The 22,714-nt window shown below is 39.1% G+C and overlaps 1 protein-coding gene across 3 annotated transcripts in view; it reads left to right on the top strand.

The window, feature by feature from the left end:
* Positions 1-283: 283 nt before the first annotated feature.
* The window catches only part of CDC40 (cell division cycle 40), a 39,062-nt gene continuing 16,631 nt past the window's right edge, over positions 284-22,714 (top strand). For 2 of the 3 annotated variants that reach the window (XM_026088899.1, XM_026088898.1), the window contains exons 1-6: positions 878-1,096; positions 7,477-7,563; positions 9,198-9,327; positions 19,485-19,568; positions 21,295-21,434; positions 22,053-22,149. In XM_026088899.1, the coding sequence (XP_025944684.1) occupies positions 893-1,096; positions 7,477-7,563; positions 9,198-9,327; positions 19,485-19,568; positions 21,295-21,434; positions 22,053-22,149 (742 nt within the window). In that variant the 5' untranslated portion in view covers positions 878-892. Of the gene's footprint in view, positions 367-877; positions 1,097-7,476; positions 7,564-9,197; positions 9,328-19,484; positions 19,569-21,294; positions 21,435-22,052; positions 22,150-22,714 lie in introns of those variants that run through there. The other variant, XM_026088900.1, reaches the window with a different exon arrangement.

The following is a 22,714-nucleotide window of genomic DNA, read 5'->3' as shown; positions in this document are numbered from 1 at the left end:
CCCCCCCACCCCGCGAACGGCAGGTGGTACGGTCCGGCCCGCCAGCCCCCGTCTCTCCAACAAGGGGAGGGCGGGGCCCGGCATTGTGACGTGTTCCAAGCCGGCTCTTCGCAGCCAATCGGCGCGGGAGGGGCGGGGCCGAGCGGTCCGCCCCCGGGCTCCGGCCGGGGCCGAGGCGACCCCCGTGCCGCTCCAGGTACCCCCGGGGGGGAGATAGCCCGCCCCGCGGCTACGTCTCCTGAAAAGATGGTGAAAAACCTTCGCGCGGGAGAGGATGTGGTCGCCCGCGAACTGTTGCGCCCGCTCTGTTGAATGTTTTCTTCTGTCGTTACGCGAGGCGCAAGCAAGTGCAAGAAAACAAACAAAGTAAGGGGCTGTAGCCTCCTTTAAGGATGCTTCCGTGCGCACTTGAGGCAGCGGCTGGGTGCGCAGCGCAGCGCTGCCCAGGGGCAGCTGTGCTCTTCCAGGCTTCAGCTCTCACCCCCGTCACCGCTACCAGCGTGTTCCCTGGGAACCGCTGTGGGAAGCCCCCGCTCCCTCGTTTCCCCGGCTAGCGGGACGCTTTGAATCCCCGTGCCCGGGGGGGCGGGACGGCAGCGTCCACCGCCCCCGGGAGCGGCGGCTCCGCGGGGCGTGCGGCAGTTCGTAGTCCCGCCTGGGAGTCCTGAAAGGTTAAATACCACCAGCAAGGGCAGCGAGAGATGAAACCGCCCCTCGGACTGCCCGCGTGGCTCATAGAAAACCATAATTTATATTTTTAAAGCGTATTTGAGGTTTTCCTGATCTCCCTTTTGTCACGCAGCCCCACCCTCCCTTTCCGCCTGGGGGGGGGCAGAGGCGCTCGCCGCGGAGCTGCCAGGACCTGCGCGCTCCCGTCGTCCCCCGCGCCAAGATGTCGGCGGCGATCGCCGCGATCGCCTCCTACGGCGGTTCCGACTCGGAGCCGGACTCGGAGCCTGAGGCCGAGGCGGGCCCGGGCCGCGCCGCCGCCGCCGCCGTCGTCCTGGCCAGCCGCGACGCGGTGCTGCACCTCCGCGCGCCCCCCGCCGCCCCGCCCGCCCTGCCCGTCGACTCGGCCCCGGAAGTGGCCGTGAAGGTAGGCGCTGCCTCCCTGCCGGCCTCCGGCGCCGGGGAGTGCCCGGGCCGGGCCCCCGGCGTTGACCCCGGCCTGCTTCCGGCCGGGGGGGGGACGCTGCCGTCCGCCTCGCCTCAGCCTGAGGGCCTGCAGCCCGCCGGCCGCGGCAAGGCGGCCCCCTCGGGAGGCCGCGGAGCGCAGGGTGGCGGGGGTGTCAGAGAGCCTGTCGGGGTATTATCATTATTATTATTGTTTTAAACTGTAGCGATTAAGCTTGTTAAAATGTATTACCTCTATCTGAAAGCCGTGCCTTGCTGGGAGTTCAACGGATATCCCTGTCTCTTGTTGCCCTGAGTTGAAGATGCACCGTTTTTCTGTGTAATTTGCCCAGGTGGTGGGGTGAAATCGATACCAACTTGATAGGCTTAGTGCAACTGAATCCTGCTCTGAAGAGCAGCAGTGAAAGCCGATCGCTATTTCTGTTTTCACTCTGATGTTGCGTGGGAAAACTTCGTCTTCTGAGCTCAGGACAGGATTGCATTGGCTCATCTTTGTGACCCTAAGAAGCAGGGGAAGGTGTTGAGTTGGTTTGGGGTTTTTTGTTTGTTTGTTTGTTTTAGTATAGACAACTTGTTTCCACTCAAAAGCGTGTTATCTTATTGTAGAGAGTATTGGTGTAATATCATGCTGCTTCCTACTGTCCTAAAATGCTTCTTACTTTGTGTCAAGTAGGTGCATGGAATTCTTCATTTTGTCRTCCTCAGCTAATACATATACTATCACAGATGATCATATTTGCCTGTGCATGTTATTGCACTTATTATATGTGCATTTTGTTATCCCTTGAGGTCTAGAGGTGTGTAACTTCTTGATTTGCAGCCTCTGGCAGACTGTCTTGTACAAACTTTGAAAGGAACGGTAATTAATACCTGTAATGTTTTTTGAATGTGAATGATAAGTGTTGTCTGTGCTCTTTGCTCTTCTAAGGCTGTGGCAACAGGTTTCCCCTTTGCCATGCCAGCACAAATGTTTATACAGTTACTTGGTGAATGACATCAGGAAATTGATGTGGATGAAAAAAAAATCTTTTCAGTTATTTTTCTTTTGGATCAGTTCCTCAACCTGGTTCACAATGTATCTGCACCAATGCACAGTTAAGTGCCCGTTGCAGCAGTGTGAACAAGAAGCTGGGGAGTTAGTTGTGTCAATAGTACATCCCATTCAAAGTTGTTCGCCCAACTGTRCTTTGAAAGGGGGTGTCCACCAACACCTCTAGGACAGTCTCTGTGGCAKGCATTCTGCTAACTGAAATGTTTTATTAAAATCTTGTCTTTCATTTTTGTTTGAAATCATAGATGAGATGCATATAACTAAAAAATCGATGACTTCAAGCTAAGGCTTACTAAATGCACAGTGTACTGGAGCTTCTTCTAGCAGCACAGTCTCCTTTGAGGAGAAACAGATCGTTTCTCAGAAAAGCCTTTTTTCCGGACTTGTGCTGTTCAAGAAAGGATTACTGGTCTCAAGCTGATGGACAACATGACCTCAACGCCTCCCATGTCTAAAAATGAGAGTGTCCCACCAAAAAGCATGGAAACTTGTTGGTCATTCCCTTAGGAATTTTCCTAATTCTTCAGAATTAGAATTTAGCCCTAACTGAACAAACGTAAAAGAAATGATGCTTAAGGAATTCTCTCAGTGCTGCATTGGAAAAACAGCAAGTTGAGTGAGGAGGAAAGCAGAGTTACAGTTCATTAGTATCACTTTTCACTTGTGCAAATGTTGTTTCGACATGAATAAGGATTGAGTACACTTAAATGCATGGATATATATTACACAAGGGACCAGGAATGGAAATAAGGGAGGAGAAGAGGCCATCCTGTAAAAGAAAGGATGGCGATAAGAGGGGAGGCTAGGAGGGTTAGTCATACAGTATGAATGGCAGCTGCACACTTGTGTGTGGCTTTTTGGCAGTTAAGAATGTAACTCTTGAGTAATTGGTGCTCTGCTTTCTAATTCTAATCATTGTACCTGTTTCTGGTTAGTTATCAGTTTCAGCCTGTTTACTTGCACAGACTTTAGACTTGGATGTACTTTAAGAGAAATAGGTTCCTAACTCTATTAGCAAGGCTTAATTATTACCACACTCAGCCACAGCATTTGTTTTTTGGTGTTAGTTAAATGTACTTATCATATATAGCCCTCAGATGCTACTCCAAGATGTAGTTCTTTATTCTGCAAAAATCAGCTGTTCTTGTCTCTACATCATTCTTGTCTCTACATCGTAAATATAATTGAAAACTATACTAATGAGTTGTAACTGTGTTTAAAAGTTTGAGAGGATGGCTTTAGTTACACCCTTTTTGTTTTACAAGTCTGCGTGTTACAATTTGCCTACTGCTGATCTTGATGTTAAATTTACTCATAGAAAATAAGATTGAGTTATAATTATTGGTTATTTCCATCCAGTAATACTTTTCTTTTAACTAACTTTAAATAGGAAAACTGAATTAAATGAAAGTGTAGATTGCTGCTGCTATCCCTCAGCTCCCGTAAAGTGCTGAAAAAATGGCAGTGTCTTAAGGAAGACAGCAGAGGAAGAAAGTGTGCAGTTCTGGTCCCCTCATCTTAAAAGGGATATATCAGGACTGCAGAAAGTTCAGAGAAGGACAGCAGCGTTGATCAGAGGTACCATGTCTGTTTGAGGAATTATCGAGCAGGCCAAAATTGGAATAGAGGTGACTGAGGTGGAAATTATGATGGAGATCTACAAAATCATTAAGTGGCATAGAGAGAGAGGTTTGAATACTCACTGCCTCTTCCAGTACAAGAACTATGGGCTAACTAGTAGGAGCTCGATTCAAAACAAACAAAAGGATGAAGTTCTTTATGAATATTCCTATTCATGAAACATAGGCTATTCCTATGCCAAGGAACGTTGTATATGTGAGAAGTTTACATTGCTATAAGAGTCTGGACAAATATTTGGAAAAGATCCATTGSAGGGAAGGGGTGCCAGCAAATACACATTTCTTCAAGCTCAGGAAGTCTGAACTGAAGATAGTTGGAGATTGGGAGAGTGCAGAGAGAGAAGTATCTTCTATGCTTATCTTGTTCTTATTCTCCCTTAGATGTTGGGATGTCTTAAGGCTGCCGTTTTCTTTTCTTTGGAGAGCGGATAGGTGCCTGTCTAGTTAATCAAGTTATGTTTGTCAAGGCTAAATTAGGTTGTCCTGTTTTTCTTCACAGGTTGTGTTTTCTTRGACCTTTGATCCTTCTTGATTTTTCTCTTCTGCACCCTTTTCAGTGGCTTATATCTTACCTGATACATGGTGCCAATATGGCCACTGTATTTCAGTTGAGCTCTTCTTAACAATGCTGAGGAAAGCGGAGAGGAGATATGTAGAGCTGAAGTTTGCAGAATAGTTTATTATGTCTTTCAATACAGTCATATTCAGTAAAACATTACTTTCTGAAAACTTTCTTCTCTTTCAGGTTATATGGAGTTTATATCTTCAAGTGTCCCCTTTAATAATATTGTAACCTGCCAGAAAGCACATATTTGTACCATGTCTGAGTTGCAGCAAACACAAGCTGCCTCTGCCAGTTCCACGGCTGAAGCTTTTACCTGATGATTTCCACTGTGTGCAGAGGAGGGGGCTTGTGATTGCTGATGAGAAGTTTGTTCTTCTCACAAGAAAGAAAGCCCCAATGCAGATAGCTCACCTTTTTCTAAAATGGGTGGTGGACTAGGTTAATGATGGCTGGTCTTGATGGTATACATTTTTGTTTCTGTTACTGCCAGTCTCATAATGGTGTTCAAACCAACATTTATCATATGTTGACCAAAAGTCAGGAATTGGGACATGTTCAAATTGTTGGTAGATAGCTAAAAGCAAAGTGGCATAGTGAAAAGATAACCTCRATGTGTTTCAGCAGCATGTTTAACAGATCATCATTCGATGCACAAATATGTGAACTCATGAGTAAGGCTGGAGGTCTTGGGCAGTGTAGCTCTGCTAAACATAACATGCGCTGCAATTTCAGGGCTCAGTGGTTTTCACATAGAAGGAGTGTGCTTGTGGTGGTCGAGGAGTGAACATATTGTGCGACTTCCACGTGACTCAGCACTGTTCCATGGATGCTGAAGTAGAACCAGAATTGCTGTAATCATCCTGTAGAGGAGCGACTTTCAGGGCACAATCTGTTTCCCTGCTCAATTGCCGAATGGCAGATAATAGGACTTAACAGGGAGAAAAGAGGAGGAAGAATAGAACTGCAAAATTCTTGGCATTTTTGCAAAATTAGATATCTGTCTTTTTCAATTTAAAGTACAGGGGGAAAAAAACCTGTGTCATAATTTCAAGTAATCTGATAGCTGTTTAAATTTCACTGACAATTGATCGGATAAATGTTGCCATATTGTCCTTGACACTGATTTTTACTTTTCAAAATTACAAGGCTGGTTGATAAGATGTGAAGCCTAGCCTGAAGAGTAGGCAGTATGATACAACTTGAAAAAGTTGTCCATGGAAAATGTCCTTAGGTCATGGAGCTGTGAAAGAAAATATAAGTGTATAGGTAATACAGGTTGGGAAGTGGTTTCGGTATGCTCCTGTTGTAGTGGGAGGTGGGGAGGGGGAGCGAGATGGTCCGTTTCTGTTGCTGAATGACTGGATTAGGCCTGCTGTGCTGTTCCCAGGCAAGTTCATAGTGTGTGAAAGTCAGGGCTGTGAACGTACCAATAGCTGTTGTCATCCTGGCCTAGTGAATCGGAAAGGTTGTGTGATGAGAGAAATGAGGTCAATCAGAGTTGGCAGCACTGAGGGCTCAAGCAAGAGCAGTGCTATGTCTGGACCTGCCTGTTAAAATAATTGCTATACAGTGAGAATAAAGCTTTCTAGTTGAGCTTACAATTCTTCTAAGACAGTATGTTAAAAACAATTGATAGGATTGCTCATGTCATTGGCTTTTGCAAAAAAAAAACAAACAAAAAAAACACCTTTTTTGAGGCAGTTTTAACTGAACATAATCGGGTAATAAGCCAAAGATCTTTATTCTATACATAGGTACTGATGGGTTTTTGTTTTTTGTTTTTTCTTCCTGTGTTCTAGAAAATCGGGTTTTAAAGCCCTTTAAGTCTTGCATACCTACACAAATTTGTTTATAATTGACCTGCTGTTGAATTAGTAAAAAAGAGCTTCTGGGCATGGCATGCCAGAGAATAGCCAACAATGTTAAATAAGTATAGAACATGCCATTTTACTCTTTCAAGATACTACAATACAAAAGATGAACGAGTTTGAGGTAATTTTTTATTAAAGATGTGTCTACTAAAATTTGATCCTCTGTTGTAACCCTTCCTTCTGTGGATTGCAGTTGCATTTGAAAGTTTCCCCTTGTCTGTAAGCATTAAACACTCTGATGCTAGGTAACTTTTTCAGTATAGTTATTCGGAATTGTATCAATATATAAGCACATTATAAATTCCTTTTGAAAAAGCATTTATTTTGGAATAAGAGCACAGGTAGCAACACCAGTATAATGCAGCAAAATAACATTCTCCTTTGTGTAACTGAGCCCTTAACTTGAAAATGTAGTGTCAATGTAGGATCAATGTGCATGAGCCTTTGTAGAGCTCCTTGAAACCAGGTTGTTCTGAGCACTGCCRCCGAATCAGCCATTTCTTTCTCATCTTGTCTGTCTTCTGCTTCAGCTGCGTGTGACCTTCTGAGTTTTTCTCATTGAGTCATTTTAGAAGTTACTCTTTTGGTTAGCCCCGCTTTCTTGTACCTTCAACTATCAAATTAAATTTTTGTCATGACAGGCTTGGAAATGCATTTAAAAACTGTAACTGAATTATATTTATACCTTTTGGTAAAGACTTAGAGATAAGGGTTTGTTGGGCTCTCTGAACCTCAATGTGTTATACATATACTTGCTCTTTTAAAATTCTAATATTTTTCCCAAATATCCTTCAAAGCAGTTATCTTAGACTTCTGCCTTCTACTTGTTGTAGAAATCTAGCTTTCATACTTGTATATTAAATTAGTGACCATTTCAATTGATTCTTCTTTATAAGATAGGTTTTCAAACATCCTCAAAAATAAAGCTTGCCTCTAGTCTTGCTGTGATTTTTAAAGTGTGTGCATGAAATCTTAAAGAAAAATACATATGTACAAAATTCCATGTGCATATCAGATTCAGTTTTTCAGTGAATGCTCAACATTGTTTTTGTAAATGTTTTAAAAAAATAGAAATTTGGCCAAGTTACTATTCTCCTTTCCAGTCCTAAAAATGTCAATTTAAAGAAAAAAACTAATTTGGTCTGAAATGGAGTTAATGTCATATTTAAAAGTATATGTAAAAAATGTTTTGTTAACGTGCCTGTTCTATTTTAGGAAGATGTGGAAACAGGAGTCCACCTTGATCCTGCTACCAAGGAGGTTCAGTACAATCCCACTTATGATACCATGTTTGCACCTGAGGTAAGATATTAGACCAGAAATGTATTTGGCTTAAAGGGAAGAGGTTCCATTAATCTAATGTGAAATTCAAATAAGATGTATCTTCTTTTGGATGCTTGCTGTATTTAGAATTATAGTTTGGGCAAACTGAGAAAAGATAATATAGAGGTGTGATGGTGGTGCTTTTATATGCTTGAATTTTAATATTCTTCTGCATAAAGCTGTTCTGAGAGAAGCTTCTTGAAGTGTTCATCAAATTCAGAGCTACAAAAATTAAAAATCAAGCTTGGAAGATCGCATAAAAGTATTCAGTAAAACAGATAAACTGCATGAAAATGGTTTGTTACTATTTTCACATTTTCACTATGTACTCAGCGTGCTACTTAGATCAAAATGAATGGTTGTAAGATGACTTGTGGCTACGTGGCTTATAAGAAGAGAATTCAAAATTAAAATCTAAGTACTATCAATAGAACTCTATTCACGTCAATGATATTTAAGTATTTTAGTAACCGATGTTATTCTAAATGTACATAGTGCAAAACCATTTGCACTGAAGTTGGTCAGCCTGGTGCAGYGTGAACCACTTGCTATTTTAATTTAACTGACAGGCTAGCTGAAAGAATAAAAATAACTGTTCAAGCACTTAACTTTTCTCAGTATTTGACTTCTTTGTACAGTTTGTCTAGTGTTAGATCGGGGTTAGCGTTCCAGACAGACAGAGGCTGGTTAGTTCCATAAATTGTTCATGCTGTCTAAGGTGACCCTGTGTCAATATGAAATTCTTACATTCATTGTGCTTTATGTTTAAAAAAACCTTTTGTGGAACCACATAAACAGGCCTTTTCAAAGCAAATTTACATTTTTGCAACTTTAGACAGGCCATATCAAACCCATAAGATATGTGAGCAAAATACTGGTTTCAGGCTTAGCATAGTGGTGAGCAAACTTACCGTGGTGTTAAAAATGTTTCAGTTAGGAAAACCTAATGTGGGACAGTCAGGTGTCTGTGAACTTGATTGACAAGTACAGTTGTTATAATTAAATTCAGTTTGATATTAGTCTCAGCATATTGTATTTATTYGCACTCACTGTTCAGATACCTTCTTTCCCTTATCCATGCTAAGATCTGGAAGACTTTGGGCATTTGTCGTCTTGCAAGAAGGCAAGGCAGGGTTTCATAACTGCTTTTTCTGCAATAATGCAGCAAGTCCCCTAACAGCTTTTTACGTGCACAAAACTGGTGTTGGCCGTGTAATTTCTGTATTAAATAAAGATTTTTGTAGGACTTGATTTCTCCTTCTCCTGCTTACAAGAGATAATATACTATTGTCTTTTCTTTTGAATATGCTTGTATTGATCGCATACTGAATGGGAGTCTTTTGTGTCGAGTAATTGCTATTGATTTGTCCTCCCTACCAGTAATATAGGTTAGAAAGTTCAACCATGAAACTAGCTGTTCAAAGCAATAACAGACTAGGAAGTTTATTTGGTAGTCATAAAGAAAAAGAAAGCTGAAGTCGCTTTGTATTACCATTTTTGAAACACAAACCATTCTTTCTCACTTGCTCTTTCTCTTTTATACCTATATATGTGTGCATTATTTTATTAAATTAGTAATTCTGATATACTTTCTTTTAACATTATTGATGTAGTTTGGACCAGAAAACCCATTTAGGACTCAGCAAATGGCTGCACCTAGAAATATGCTTTCTGGATATGCAGAACCAGCTCACATCAATGATTTCATGTTTGAACAGCAAAGAAGAACATTTGCAACCTATGGTAAGTTCTTAACAGTGAAATTCACCTCCGCTTTTATTATGCCCAGGTTTGACAAAATAAGCTGTTCTGTATAGAACAGTTAATAGGACTTCAAGTTCTATAAACGGCCGTTTAGCAGTGTTAATAAAATGGGGAAAAGCCTTTGAGAATCTGTACAGCTGTAGGTCATAGTATTTATTTGGGAAATCTCATTTGGTAATTCCCTCTGAAACTTTAATCAAATATATGAGCTCCTACCAAACCACTTTTAATTAAGGCTTCTATTAGTTGTGTCAGTGTAGAAGACAAAAAATCAAAATCTCACACTGTAATATAACAAATAACTGTAGGTTTGTTATGCAAATCGATTCTTTCATGTGATTCTAACTAAAGGTAACTCTCAGCTAAAAGAAAGTGCCTTTCTGAAGTATCAGGTTCTTCACAGAAGTTGCCTCTGTAGATACATGTTGAATGAATGGGAGTCACAGAAAGTGGGAGTACCTCTGCCAAAAATACTGTATGTCACTGAAGCATGCAGCCTCAGAAGAAGCCTTATGAGAAGTTTTAAGCATTTGCTAGAGCTTTTTCTTTCCCCAGAGGTGTGTCTCCATAAGGGTAATTATTATAATTGCGTCTTTTTTATCTCAGAAAAACTTCGCTTATAGTTGCGTTTGAAAAATGAAACATTTGAGTTTTGGGGAGACTTGCATTTCAAACAAACGTACTATGGATTCTAAGAAAAATGGGTTTTCTTATAAAGAAAATGTGGAAAGACTATGGTTTCTAAGAATTCTTTGGGATATGTTTGAGAGAATGAAACCACCATGTATTGACATATAACACTGGTTAATTTTTCTCATGTGTTTCACTGTAAGCCTTGTGCATGCGCTCTCTTTTTCATCGCTTTATAATCTCCAAATTCAGTCTGCTGTGCAAATTCTGATACTATCTGTGCAAATTATAAAGTGTCTCTGTGCTCAACTTTTTGCACAGCAGACTTGCAACTTTCTTTTTTATCCATAATTACATTCAAAAGACCACTCCCTCACATTGTCATACCTCAGAATCACCTCCCCACACACGATTCCCCTTAACTGCATTAGGGCTGTATGCATGCATGAATTCACTTGGTGCATTCCGTAATGGAAGAGGTTGGGACTTTATTACTAACATCTTTATTGCTAACACTTGGGAGGCAGGTATTACACTGAAACCTGGATGAAAAATTACCTAAAATCTGAGACTTTAACATCCTCAATTTTTCTTCAGGTTTGATTAAAGGTTTTCTTGTAAATGTTACACTTTGAAGTGGGTTTAAGATGRGTTTTTCTTTTACACAGTTTTAGCTAATAGGTACTTCTCACTGAGCTGCCAGGGCATGGAATATCATCAGCAAAATATAGATATTAAGAAATGGATGTTTAGTTTCATGGCATAACTGTAACTTCTCTGCAATTTTAATATTAGAACTTGACAGACAATGTGGGTCTAGGAGCCTATTCGGGATCCGAATAGACAGGTTGGTTTTATTCAGTGAAATTATATGTTGCACTCTGTGTGTTGTGCGCTGTTTGTTGTTTTTTTCTTTTTGTGAGGGCATTAGATATATATTGGAAAGAAGGGTCTGCAGGCAAATAGTGTTTGATTTTTTTGTTTGCAACATTTAGTTTGAGGGAAGGTAGAACTATTCCTCAAAGCCTACTCAAAGCTTCTGCTGCTGGTTTATATCATCAATGTGCAGTAACTGCCTTAAATACTGTATCACAAGAGAGTATGAAAATGTATTTTCAAGACTGAGAATATTGGCAACTGCAATTATCACATTTAGCTTTCTAGAAGTGTTCAGTAGATAATGATCTGGATACAGTAAGAATGGAGCTATGAAAAGGCTGTACTAGGCAGTTTAAACTGCAAGAACAGCTCTGAGAAGCTGAAGTTCAACCTAGAAGATGCAGCAGATGAGCATGATTCTTACTAGCTAGCTAGTAAGTCTGTTGTGAGCTGTTAAAAGCAGCATTCATTTAAGTTGTCAAAAAGTTGTCTGTTAAAAAATTCAATATTCTCTTTTTCATTTTGGAAGGAAATGATAAATATCTTCTTGGAAAAGACCAACAAGTATAAAAGTACAAATATAATTGCTAGGCATAAATCTAATTCATATGTGTTTTCAATGGCTAATTAAGTTTTAGCATATTGGAAGAACAGAAAGTTGATCTCTTAATTGAAAGCTGCAGATCTTGAGACCTTTGGCCACAGTTAGGCTGTTTAGCTGCATTATGCTATGGTAGGAGGTCTCAAACAAATCTGCAGTGGCTAGCATTTTGATAACCAGTAACTATAAATGAAGATCAAGTGTGATACAAGAGAGAAAGGTTAGTAACAGAGATCGTGTATCCAAAATAGCTTAACTGCTGCAGAGCCTCTGCACCTTCAAATGGAAATTTGTCTTGTTTCAAAAGAAAAAAAGAAAATAAAATTTCTATATATCATCTTAAAAATTAATACATATTCAATTAGAAATCTATATATTAATCACAAACAAAACCCAGCTATTTTTGTTGGACAAAGTCTTTCCCATCTATTTCTCTTGCAGTAAGTATTTTCTGTCAAAAGTACTCTTTCTGTCTGATGCTTGGATAGATCAGAACATCCATGCTGGAGCTGACTGAGGGTCATCCTAGGCCTAGGCAAGTGGGCAGCAATGGATGCCTAAGGAGAAATAGAAGAACGACACAAATAATGATATGTCTGAGTATTTTTCCAATAGGCAGTCTCTTGGCCAGGGGCAATGTCTCTATATTTATTCACTTTCATTGAATCTGTTTTTTCTTTGACAAATTTGTCTAGTTGCTTCTTGATCCCCATAAATTTTCTGCAGCTTACCAGCACCTTGTGTGAAGAAGTACCTCTGTTTCGAATTTATTGAACTTGCAGCCTTCTAGTTTCACTTGATATCCCCAAATCTGTTATGTTGGAAGAAACAAGAAGCAATCATTTCTTATTCACCATTTCTGTSTTGTTTGTTATTTTATAGCTCTCAGCCATAGGTTCATTTCTGTCATCTTTTTTCCACCTGAAAAGCTCTTGGTCAATTTTATTATTCCTTTGGTGAAGCCTTTCCATGCCTCTGGGTGTGCTTGTCTGTGCTAGTTCTACTATCTCATTCTCACGATGAAGAGCACAGCTGTACACAGTATTTAGCATGAAATCTCCCCATGAATCTCTTCTGTGGCTTGATGAAGAGGGAGGCTAGGAATTAAGGTCCTAGGAATTCTGAAGTCTAGATACATTTTTCTTTACCACCTTGAATAACTTGGTGTCATCTAGTTGCTCCCTTTTTCCAGATCATTTATCAGTATGTTGCACAGCATGAGCTTAAGCACGGATCCACCAGTGACTTTCCTGCACTGTTGAAACCAACCACTGTTTTACTATCTTTTAATAAATTAACCATGTGAAGACCTCTGTGTTACACTGGGCAACTTAGGGTGTTTTTGTTTGTTTGTCTCTTTTTTGTTTGTTTGTTTGTTTTTGAGGCATTCAATGTCAACCAGGTTTCCATCATCCATGTGATTCTTGTCTCACAAATATTCTGGAGTTTTTGTCATTAAGTTCCCTGTAGAGAAAGCTGTGTTGGCTGTTCTGCTGCAATATATAATGCTTATCCAAGAGCCTACTAATTGTTTTATTATAGTTTCTACTGCATTATCCATGCAAATGTCAAGCTGGTTGACCTGCAGTTCCCCAGATCTCCTCTGAAGCATCTCTTAAAAGTTGGCATCACATTTGATATGTTCTATTTCTGTCATACTGAGGTGATATTAGGCAAGAGTTTATGCACTGCGGTTCAGCTTTAGTTCTCTTGGGTGAATACCATCTGGTCCTGGTGATTTGATCCCATTCATCTGTCTATTTGTTTAGTCTCCTGATATTTCACTTTGAGACAGATATTTTGTCATGTTACCCATAACGAAAGGTTCTAGCACAGGAGCATCCCCAAGCTCCTCCATAATGAACATGTGTTTAAGAAAAATCCCTTTTTTATTTGCTACGTTGCTGTCTTTTCTGAGCACTCTTTTCATTCCTTGATCATCTATTGGCCTTACATCCTGTCTGGCATGCTTTCTGCTCCTGAGGCTTTTGACAAAAGGTTAATGTGTTACTTTTCATACCTTATGTGATTTGATCCTCGCTTTTTGGGTTGTGTGTTTTGGGGGTTTTTTGACTGCTTTGTTGTAGATTTTACTTTCAGTCTGCCAGGGTTTGATTCTTTGTATTTTCCATACTTGGATGCAACTTCAGCTCTGTGAAGAATACTTCCCTATTTCTAATGGCTTCTCTTTACATGCTGTTCAGCTGTGCTTACTTCCTTCTGGTCTCTTTAAAGTCGTCTTTTGATAGCTGGCAGGCAGTAGTTCTTTTTCTCCAACATAGTGTCTTTATTTAAAGTGTCCCTGCTTTCAGAAAAGGCTTTGCCCTTTGTTACTTACTTTCCACTCTTTTTAAAATCTTCCTCGTTTTATATAGCCCTCCTGTTTTGATATTATGATGATTGTAGTAAATGTTTTTGTCTTTACTTCCTCAAAAATGTTGATTCGTACTATATTATAGTCACTATTAACATGTGACCTTAATAGAAGTATCTTAAATCAGGTTTTCCTCAATGCTCAATTGTTTCTTTTCTTGTGAATCTCTAACGTGACTGCTTTGTGGGGCAGGTATGTTGTCTAAGAATGCTGTTTTCGTCACATCTTGATGCAAGACTTGCACAATCTGCTACAAGGAGGTGACTAAAATATCTCATTATTACTATGCTTCTTTCCGTAGCACCTCTCTAATCTCCTTTATCGTTTCATGCTTTTTGCTTCCTTTCTGGCTGAGCAGTAGTAACAGAGTACTGGCAACTGTACTTTCCCCTACTTACATCTGGAATTTCAATCCAAAGGATTCTCTAATGCTTGTTAACACTATTAACTTGTTATTCTGATTTGTCTATAAGCTTTCCTTAGCATGTTTTTCCCCATTGGCTTCACCATTTACTTCCATATGCTTTCTACCTGGTGACAGAGTCTGATTTCTTTCCAATTATGTCAATATTATCTTACAAATTATGTTAGTTTCTTAATTTAAAGCATGATATTCAAATTTCACTATATAGTATTTTTAACTTTTACCATTTTTATATGCATGTTTGAGTTTTCTGTTTCTCTACTCTCAATTTAAATGGGACTCTGTGCTTATTGCTCTCACTGTTATCTGAATCTTCAAATTTCTGTGCTATCTTTTGCTTGAGGATATGACATTTTTAGGATGGAGTGTCATTCCAAATTGCTTATTTTTCTTTAATTGTTKTCTTTGCAAAACTGTTTAATCAAGAAGCACTCTTTGAACCTTCTGTGTACCAGCAGCCTTTTTAATCTAGACAAAACCTACCCATTTTGCAAAGGCACCCTTTATTCCAGAAGTTTGGAGTTGACACAAGCATTGCAGAGGTTTTCAAGAGTGTGCTTAAAGATCTGCAGCTCCTCTTTGCAGCAGACAATCTGTTGAGAACAAGCTGCCCTTCCAGATTGTATTTTCTACAAATTCAAAAATACCTTAGCTGTAATTGAGTCACTGTGGTACTGTCTGTCTGGTCACAGAAACTGAAGAAGTGTTGAATGCAGACCTCAGCTCTCTGAGATCAACCAGACTTCAGCTTCCTTATCGCAAATGTCTCTGATACCAGCACTAGAAGTAGTCAGAGATCTACTACTGTTTCTTTATTCTTTGTCTAGGATACAAAATATTGTAGTTCAGGCCTATAATATATAAAAGGAGAAGCCAAATCTTAGACGGGTCTGCTGGTTCTCCATTTTTTTTCTTAATGGTGGACCTTAAACTGTTGTTTTGTTTTGTTTTAACTCTGGAAGATGTTGTGAACCCTTGTATTCTGAATACAAACCTGCTTTTCTTGTTGTCTTCCACTCCCTAGAAGTAGTCAAGGGACACACAGATCCTGTATCCATAGACAACACCTTGAAAACCAGTCACCTAGTCAAATCTCCGAGTTGTCAGGATTATTTCAAGATTGTTCCTGATGCGCTTGTGCACTTTCCTGCCCTATTTTTATACCATGTACCTAAATACTCTATATGTGATTTTTTCACTAGAATGATGGTTAAGATTTTATTGATACCACCCTGAAACTTCTTTGCTGCATACTCAAACTACTTCTCATATTCCCTTCATCAGCCCAATCAAACCATGAATCATTGTTGCTTTAGTATTTTGCATATTGAAAACTACCTTTGGGTCCATCCATTTCCCTCCTGCTGTCCTTCCTCAGCTCTTTAAACTGAAGAACATGTTTTTTTCAGTCTTCTCTTCTATGTGCCCTCCCCCAAACATTTTATCTTTCTTGTCACTCTCAATTTTTTCTCTAGATTTTTTTTTTAATACATTGCCTAAAACTGGACACAGTATTCTGGACTGGGCCTTTCTAGCACTGTTCAATGTTTCACATAGTTTTTCCTTTTTTAAAAAATCTCAGATTTCTCTTTTCCTTTTTTTCCCAACAGTGTCAAATTGACTTGCTAAGTTTATAATCAACTACTACCCTTGCCACCTTCCCCCCCACCACCACCTAATCAGTTATTTCCTTTTTTTGGTATTTGTCATTCAGTTTCCCTTCGCTTAAGTGAAACACTTCACACTTATCTTTGTCAGCTGCAAGTTTTACAGATACGTGATTCTTTGTTGATGGCATAATCCATGAAAATATTGAATAAAACAGTCCAGGCGGACCACTGTATAATCCTGTGTGAGATGCTCTCCCAGTTTGCTGGAAAGCCGTTGCTAATTACTCTGAGAGTCTTTTTGTTGGTTGGTTGTTTCTAATCAGCATTGCATCTGCAATCATACCCAGCTTTGAATCCATGGATGTAAGGCAATCTCACAAGGCAATCTCCTTATATCATTACAGCTATTAAAGAGAAGGCTATCTCTCTAGAAAAACAAGTTTTTCTCTACAAGCCGCCATGCTATAAATGGCTAAAAGCCGAACTGGCATTATTTTTCTTGTATTGTAGTCCTTGGAGCATGGYTTAAAAGACCAGGAAATCCTAAAATGCAAACATTTACTCTTCTGTATCTGCACCCTCGGCAGAAGCAGCCTCTTTCCTCGAAAATACCTTTTTGAGCTCTGTTCCGAACAAAAGCAGTATGCTCTTCTTAATTATGTGTGCATATATAGACTTCCAGTGTAAAGGGGAATTACGGATTATTTTTTATATGCTGCACATAAACTGTTTGTTCATGAATATGGTAGAAAAATCATTTTATATGTATTTCAGCCTTAATACTCATGCCAGAAGTGGACTGCTCTTCTGCAAATGCTTCATTCATGCACCATTATAGTATTTTAAGATCTCTCTTTCACAAGATATTAATGTCTTATTAAATAATAAACAGTCTTCTGTCCATGAATCTCAAAGATCTTTATGAATATTGAGGACCTTGGCTATAACAGGATTAGTTCATCTCTAAAACTGATGTTCTAGAGCTTAAAATGACACTGTTGAGTTGGAAATTATGCTTCTGATTTTTTTTTTCCCCCCCACCTACTCATGTTACATGCAACAGCTACAGTCACTATTGCTTCTCACAGTTGTAGACATTTTCTTTTCAGATTACTTTGATTCTCCTGGGAGGCCAGTTCAGTCAGGATCAGTTAGTCCAGCTGTATTGTTTCCTATACCTGAGCTACCTTGAGTCTCTTCACACTGCGTTTCACAGTTCGATGTAACCTGTTTTGATTAGCTGTCGTTCTCGAATGTGCATCAAAGTTCTGATTATTCAACCAACCCTTTTCAGATGTGTTGAAGTTATGGGTGTAGGTGGAATTGTACCTTTCCTTGCTAGAATATAGCATGAAGTCTCTACCTCCTAAATAAAACTGAAGGAGACGTAGGAGTCAGGGCACATTACATGGGATACCAGCTGAGCAGGATAAAAGCAAATTGTCTTTTGCAGCTGCGTTTAGGAGTCTCAGCCAGAGAAGAAAAGATTCTCTTTCACATACCACGAGAAAGTAGAAATTGTTCCGAGCCTTTCTATGAGCATGATGCTGGACCAAATTCAATCCAGCTATAAGAAGTCTCAGCTTCCATGGGAAGCTGTACTTGGCCCAGGGGCTCTATTCATTAGAATACTGTCCCTCTTTTACAAGTACCAAGCAAATAGAGTCCTAGGGACTGTGTCAATACAGTTGGAGGACAAATAAACCACTGTATTGATTTTGACATAAATCCAAAGTAATATCCCTTTGTTGTTAACAGAAACCTTGTAGTTTGGAAAAAGAACTCACTGAAATACTGGCTTCATAAAAGCAGGCAGTTAAATTAGTGAAAGTCTATTTGCAGTGTCTGTCAGTTTGGTTATCCATGAAAGTAAATCTTAATAATAATCTAGAATAAGTTTTTTGTTGTTTGGTTTAAGTATACTGGGAATTTATATTTCTTAAGTAGGTATTGTTATACTGTCTCTATATCATATTCACGGAGCATCTGGATGTATGTTTTTCTGCAAATGGGTCTTATTGGGATTAATGCTCCAAGCAAAGATTTTGGCTCTCAACCAGAGTTGATCTGCAGGTGGAGTGATCCTTCCTCTGGGAATGTAAGGTCTTGCCTTGTTCTTGCCTTGGCTTTTCTAGTAGTTTCAATATTTTTTTTCCAGCACCTAACTATAAATGAACTGGGCCACCTACCAGGACAGCAGTCTTTTGTGAGAAATGGTTGAGGAAATGATGGTTTCTGGCTGTTGGGATAATGGTGTTAGGTTCCCAACTTGTCTGCATCTGAGTGCTTTTATGGAGCAGTAGTGTCCCGGGTGGGATGGGGAATCTCCCAAGGTTCATGATTCTCTCTGTGAATCAACAAAAATACAGAAGTTTGATGTAGGCTGTAGGATTTCTTTGACTGTGTGTGTGATTACTTTGACTGGTGGCTGGATATCTTTGTCCCTTTTTTCTTTTTGTTTTGTTTTGGTACAGAGAAATTCTCATTGGGTCCTCAAAGGGCATTTTGTCATTTGAATAATATCTAATAAAAATTGTTGATATGTCCACCAGGGTGCACTCTTTCCCAAAAAAAAAGCCATGGTGGTCAGTAGCTGTTCAGTGCACCTGTTCCGTGGAAACGGGATGAATTATTTGTCTGTCTTGCTCTTGTCAGATCATGCTATCCACTTCAGGAGGAATGGAGAGGGACTATAAGACATGCATATTAAAATGAGAACCTCAGTATCAAATATTGTGAATATCCTGAATATCTATGAAATGCTGAAACATTTTATAAATTATTTATAAGATCATGCAGCAGGTTTTCTTTTAACAAGACTCAATAGCAGTAATCAGGAAATGACAGCACAACTACTTAATTCTTTTAAAAATTAAAGGCCATTGCAGCTTCTTCCGGTACCATCCCAGTTAGTTAAAGCAACTGCTTTCAAACTGAGGGAACAAACTTTTCCAGCTTTGTCGGAAGCAGAATAATTTCTGCAGAGGAGGCAGAATATGCGCAAAGCTCTAGGAAACTCCATTTGCTTTTATTTCTTTTTCCCACCTCTATCCTCTTCTTTGGTTGCCATGATACCCAGGACCGCTGGAGATGGGTAACACTTGCTTTGGCCCAGCAGAGGTGGTGGGAGAGGGCAGGGGGACTGCGAGGCCAGAGGCTGCTGCTGAAGCCGGAGCAGTAGCAATGGGCTGGTTTACGCCTGAGTTATTGGCTTACCAAACCAGGGAACTCAAACTCGAACTGAAGCAGGRCCTGTTCCACACTAATCTTCCATTTTTGAGTGAGGCTTTTTTTAGGCCATGTTAGAACAAGAGTAGGTTGCTCTAACATTTCAAAATGTACCGTTTGCATTGCAGCAAACCAGGTTGAAGCACATGTTGAACAGGGTGTTGGGCAAGAGGCCTCCTGAGGTCCCCTGCCCACCTGAAAGATTCTGTGATTCTGTGACAAGTAGATGGTTTTCAGACTACCTACCCTTCCTCATCCCTAGCTTCTTGGGAGCCAACAGGAAAAAAAATTTCATTAAGTGTAGAGGAGAAAGTAATAAAAGACATACAAAAGTAAAAAAAAAAAATTTTTTTTTGAAATAACAATATTTTATTTCTCCTTTTGTTCTAGGTTATGCATTAGATCCCTCTATAGATAACCCTGAAGTTGCTACCAAATACATTGGTTCTGTAGAAGAAGCTGAAAAAAATCAAGGTAATTAATTCAGAATTTCATATAAGTGATTTGCAACTGACGACTATTTCCGATACTTCTTCACTTAAAAACTGAATAGGTATTAGCAAAGGAAGGAAATGCTGAAACTTCTGGTAATCATGCGCTTCTGAAGAGACAAAAAATGAAAATGTGTTGCAATTATAATGTTAAGAGGGAAGACAGATACCGAAAGGCTTTGTTTTTCTGTAAGAGTGAATGTTTCAGGCTATCTTTGTGTCAAATTGCAAATGAGGATTTGCAGTTGGAACCTAGCATGTGTCCATTACATGAATAGAATTGATCGGTATGTTTGGAACAGAGCTTTTTGGTCCTCCTAAATTCTGTCTTGGCTAAAGTTATCCTGTGTCTATATTACAGTACGTGTATGTTAGACTAATTGCCTGAACTATACTATTCAGCAGTGTGAAGCAAACTGATCACTCTGTGTACCACCCCTGGCACTCCTTTGGGGATTTGCATGTTATCTCTACTTAGCAGAGTTGAGCCTTTTGGGTTATTTGGAAAGGAAAAACCACTGGAAGGTTGCCAAATGGTAAAGGCATAGCATACCACTAAGAGGGCTGGCTGCCAGAGGCAAAGGGGTTTGTAATTAATACTTTGATACAAGATACTTAACACTCAAAGTGTCTTGTTTACTTTGGAAAATTGTACCTGTGTAAACTTTACAGCTGGTTATGCTTTCTCTTGGACATGTTTGTTCTAACATTTTATTAGCATGTGTATATGAAGGTTCTTTATCTGTGTTCTTGGACAATGAACATGCACAAGGTTATTTCACTCTTTTCTAAGTAAAATAAAGAAAATAGACTTATTTTGGTATAGCAACTACATTAGAAAGAAATGGCTACAGTTAAATTATTTAAAAAATAAAAAGTAAACTTGCTGGCATTGGGATTCTGTTCATTTATTTTAAGAAGATTCTTGACTTTGTAATTTACCATCCCTCAATATGATTATTGCTTTTACTTTTACATTGCCTATTTCCCTCTTGTTTATACGGAACTCTTTTTGGCTCCTTTGTACTAAATAAGTATTTCTGATGCTGTAGGAAAGCATTGTTTGAAAACTGCATGTAATTGTATGTGCAATTCATTGCTTTAACAACTCTTAACTTTTTGATTTTTCTCACGTATCTTTCTTGTTTAATGTTTTTGACAAATGAAATTCTGAGAGCACAGCCTTTGTGAAAAACTAGTATTATATGAAAGAACAAGATAATGGTTGGATGCAGATGACTGATTTCTAAATTAAAATCCACAGAAGTAGTCATTGGGTGTTTGATTTGGTGGTGGTGAGAGGGAGTTGTTTTGTTTTGTTTTTTAGGAAATTCAGAGCAGGGAAGGGATCAGAAGTCAGTTGACTGGACTCTCAAACTTAGCAATGTTTAGTGTATGAAAACTGATTTATTCATACAGTCTGCAGCCTTACTGTTAAAAATGCATGGGCACATGCATGCTTAAATACTCTGACAAGTCATGACACAGAGTTTAAGTGGTTCCTCTTGTTACTGTAGATAGCTAGCAGTGTTATAATTAGACAAGTTAGCAACGCTTTGGCCCCTAGATGCTTTTTCCATTTTGGGGTGTGTGTGTGTGTGTTTTGGAGGGGATGGTGGTGGTTGTTTTTGTTTTAAACAGAGTATGATGTGACCTGTTAAGTTGTAGTGTGTGTTGGCAGATAGGCAGTGTGTTGTTTCTTTCTTCAGGTTTAACAGTGTTCGAAACAGGACAGAGGAAAATAGAAAAAAGGAAGAAATTCAAAGAGAATGATGCATCTAACATTGATGGTTTCCTGGGACCATGGGCAAAATACGTTGATGAAAAAGAAGTAGCCAAACCCTCAGAAGTAAGTGCTACTTTAATACAATAGATAGGAATTGTTAGTACGTTGCAGTGCAATGATATATAATGTGGTAGTAGCAGAGGTCCAGCTGTGTAAGTAACTTTTCTCAATCAGGTCCATGCTATGCTTTAGGGTAGTAGAAACATTTCAGGTGATATGTTTGAATAAGATGTTCTGAATATTCTCTATTCAATTATTTGCAAGACTGCTTCAAAACAGAATGGATTGTGTGTATGTATAGCATGTAGAGTCCAATAAGTTATTTATGAACAGATGTACCTTGAAAAGAAGTGCAAATAAAAGTTTTTTCAAAAAAAAAAAAAAAAAAAATTCCAACCAACACATGTCCTTTTTCAGTCAGCAGTGCTTAGCTGTAGTCAATGAATAAGAAGATAGTGTCTAATATTTTTTGGTGTACATAGCTTTTCAAACTGTTCTGGTTTTGATAAAGATACTTCTCTTTATTGTTTTTTTTTCCTTTGTAAACAGAAATATTTCTAATCCTATTTAGCAAATAAATATATTCTTAATAATAAGTAAATGTTGGTTCAGTTCTGGATTTTGTTACATGATTCTAAATGTTGAATTTTTAAAAGTCAAGATCATGTTTTATTTTTCCAGGAAGAACAGAAAGAGTTGGATGAAATAACAGCTAAGAGGCAGAAGAGAGGAAAACTAGAAGATGATAAACCTGGAGAGGAGAAGACTATATTACATGGTAATGCCATCGTCCTGCCTGTTCTCATTTTCTTGCTCACTCTGTTTTCTTGCCTACTGTGTTAATTAGTAAGGATGGCAGACAGCCTCAGCGGTTTTGCTGAGGCACCTTGATGTTTCTATATTGGAGATAATATAGCACTCACAGGCATAAGCATAAAGGGTATGGAAAGAGATAATTGGGCTAATTCCACTTCATACTGTGAAGAGCAGTGTGGAAATGTCATCTTTAAGGGTACTGGTTTTATTTATTTATTTTTAATGTTACTAGACATGCTCACATAACCCTCTGCCATTTTACAGAACAAGAAGTTTTAGGTTATGACTTTGGCTTAGTCTCAGCTCCAGAGTTATTAGTTTTATGTGTTGGTACCCTCATCAGCAAGTAGTACTTGCTTATATATGTACAATTCAGAAAACTGCTTAGACTTTATGCTTCCTCAATGCTTAATGTAACTTCTTGCTGTCATACTGTGAAAAATAGCGTAGTCAAATAATAACCTGGTGGAAGCCTATACCATATGGTCTCTTTAAAGAAAAAAATTGCTTGGGTCTCATCTAAGCAA

This window comes from Apteryx rowi, unplaced genomic scaffold (genome assembly GCF_003343035.1).
Source record: "Apteryx rowi isolate R43461 unplaced genomic scaffold, aptRow1 scaffold_794, whole genome shotgun sequence".
NCBI classification, from domain to species: domain Eukaryota; kingdom Metazoa; phylum Chordata; class Aves; order Apterygiformes; family Apterygidae; genus Apteryx; species Apteryx rowi.
The sequence above is the reverse complement of the archived record's forward strand: the minus strand, read 5'-3'. Positions and strand labels throughout refer to the sequence as shown.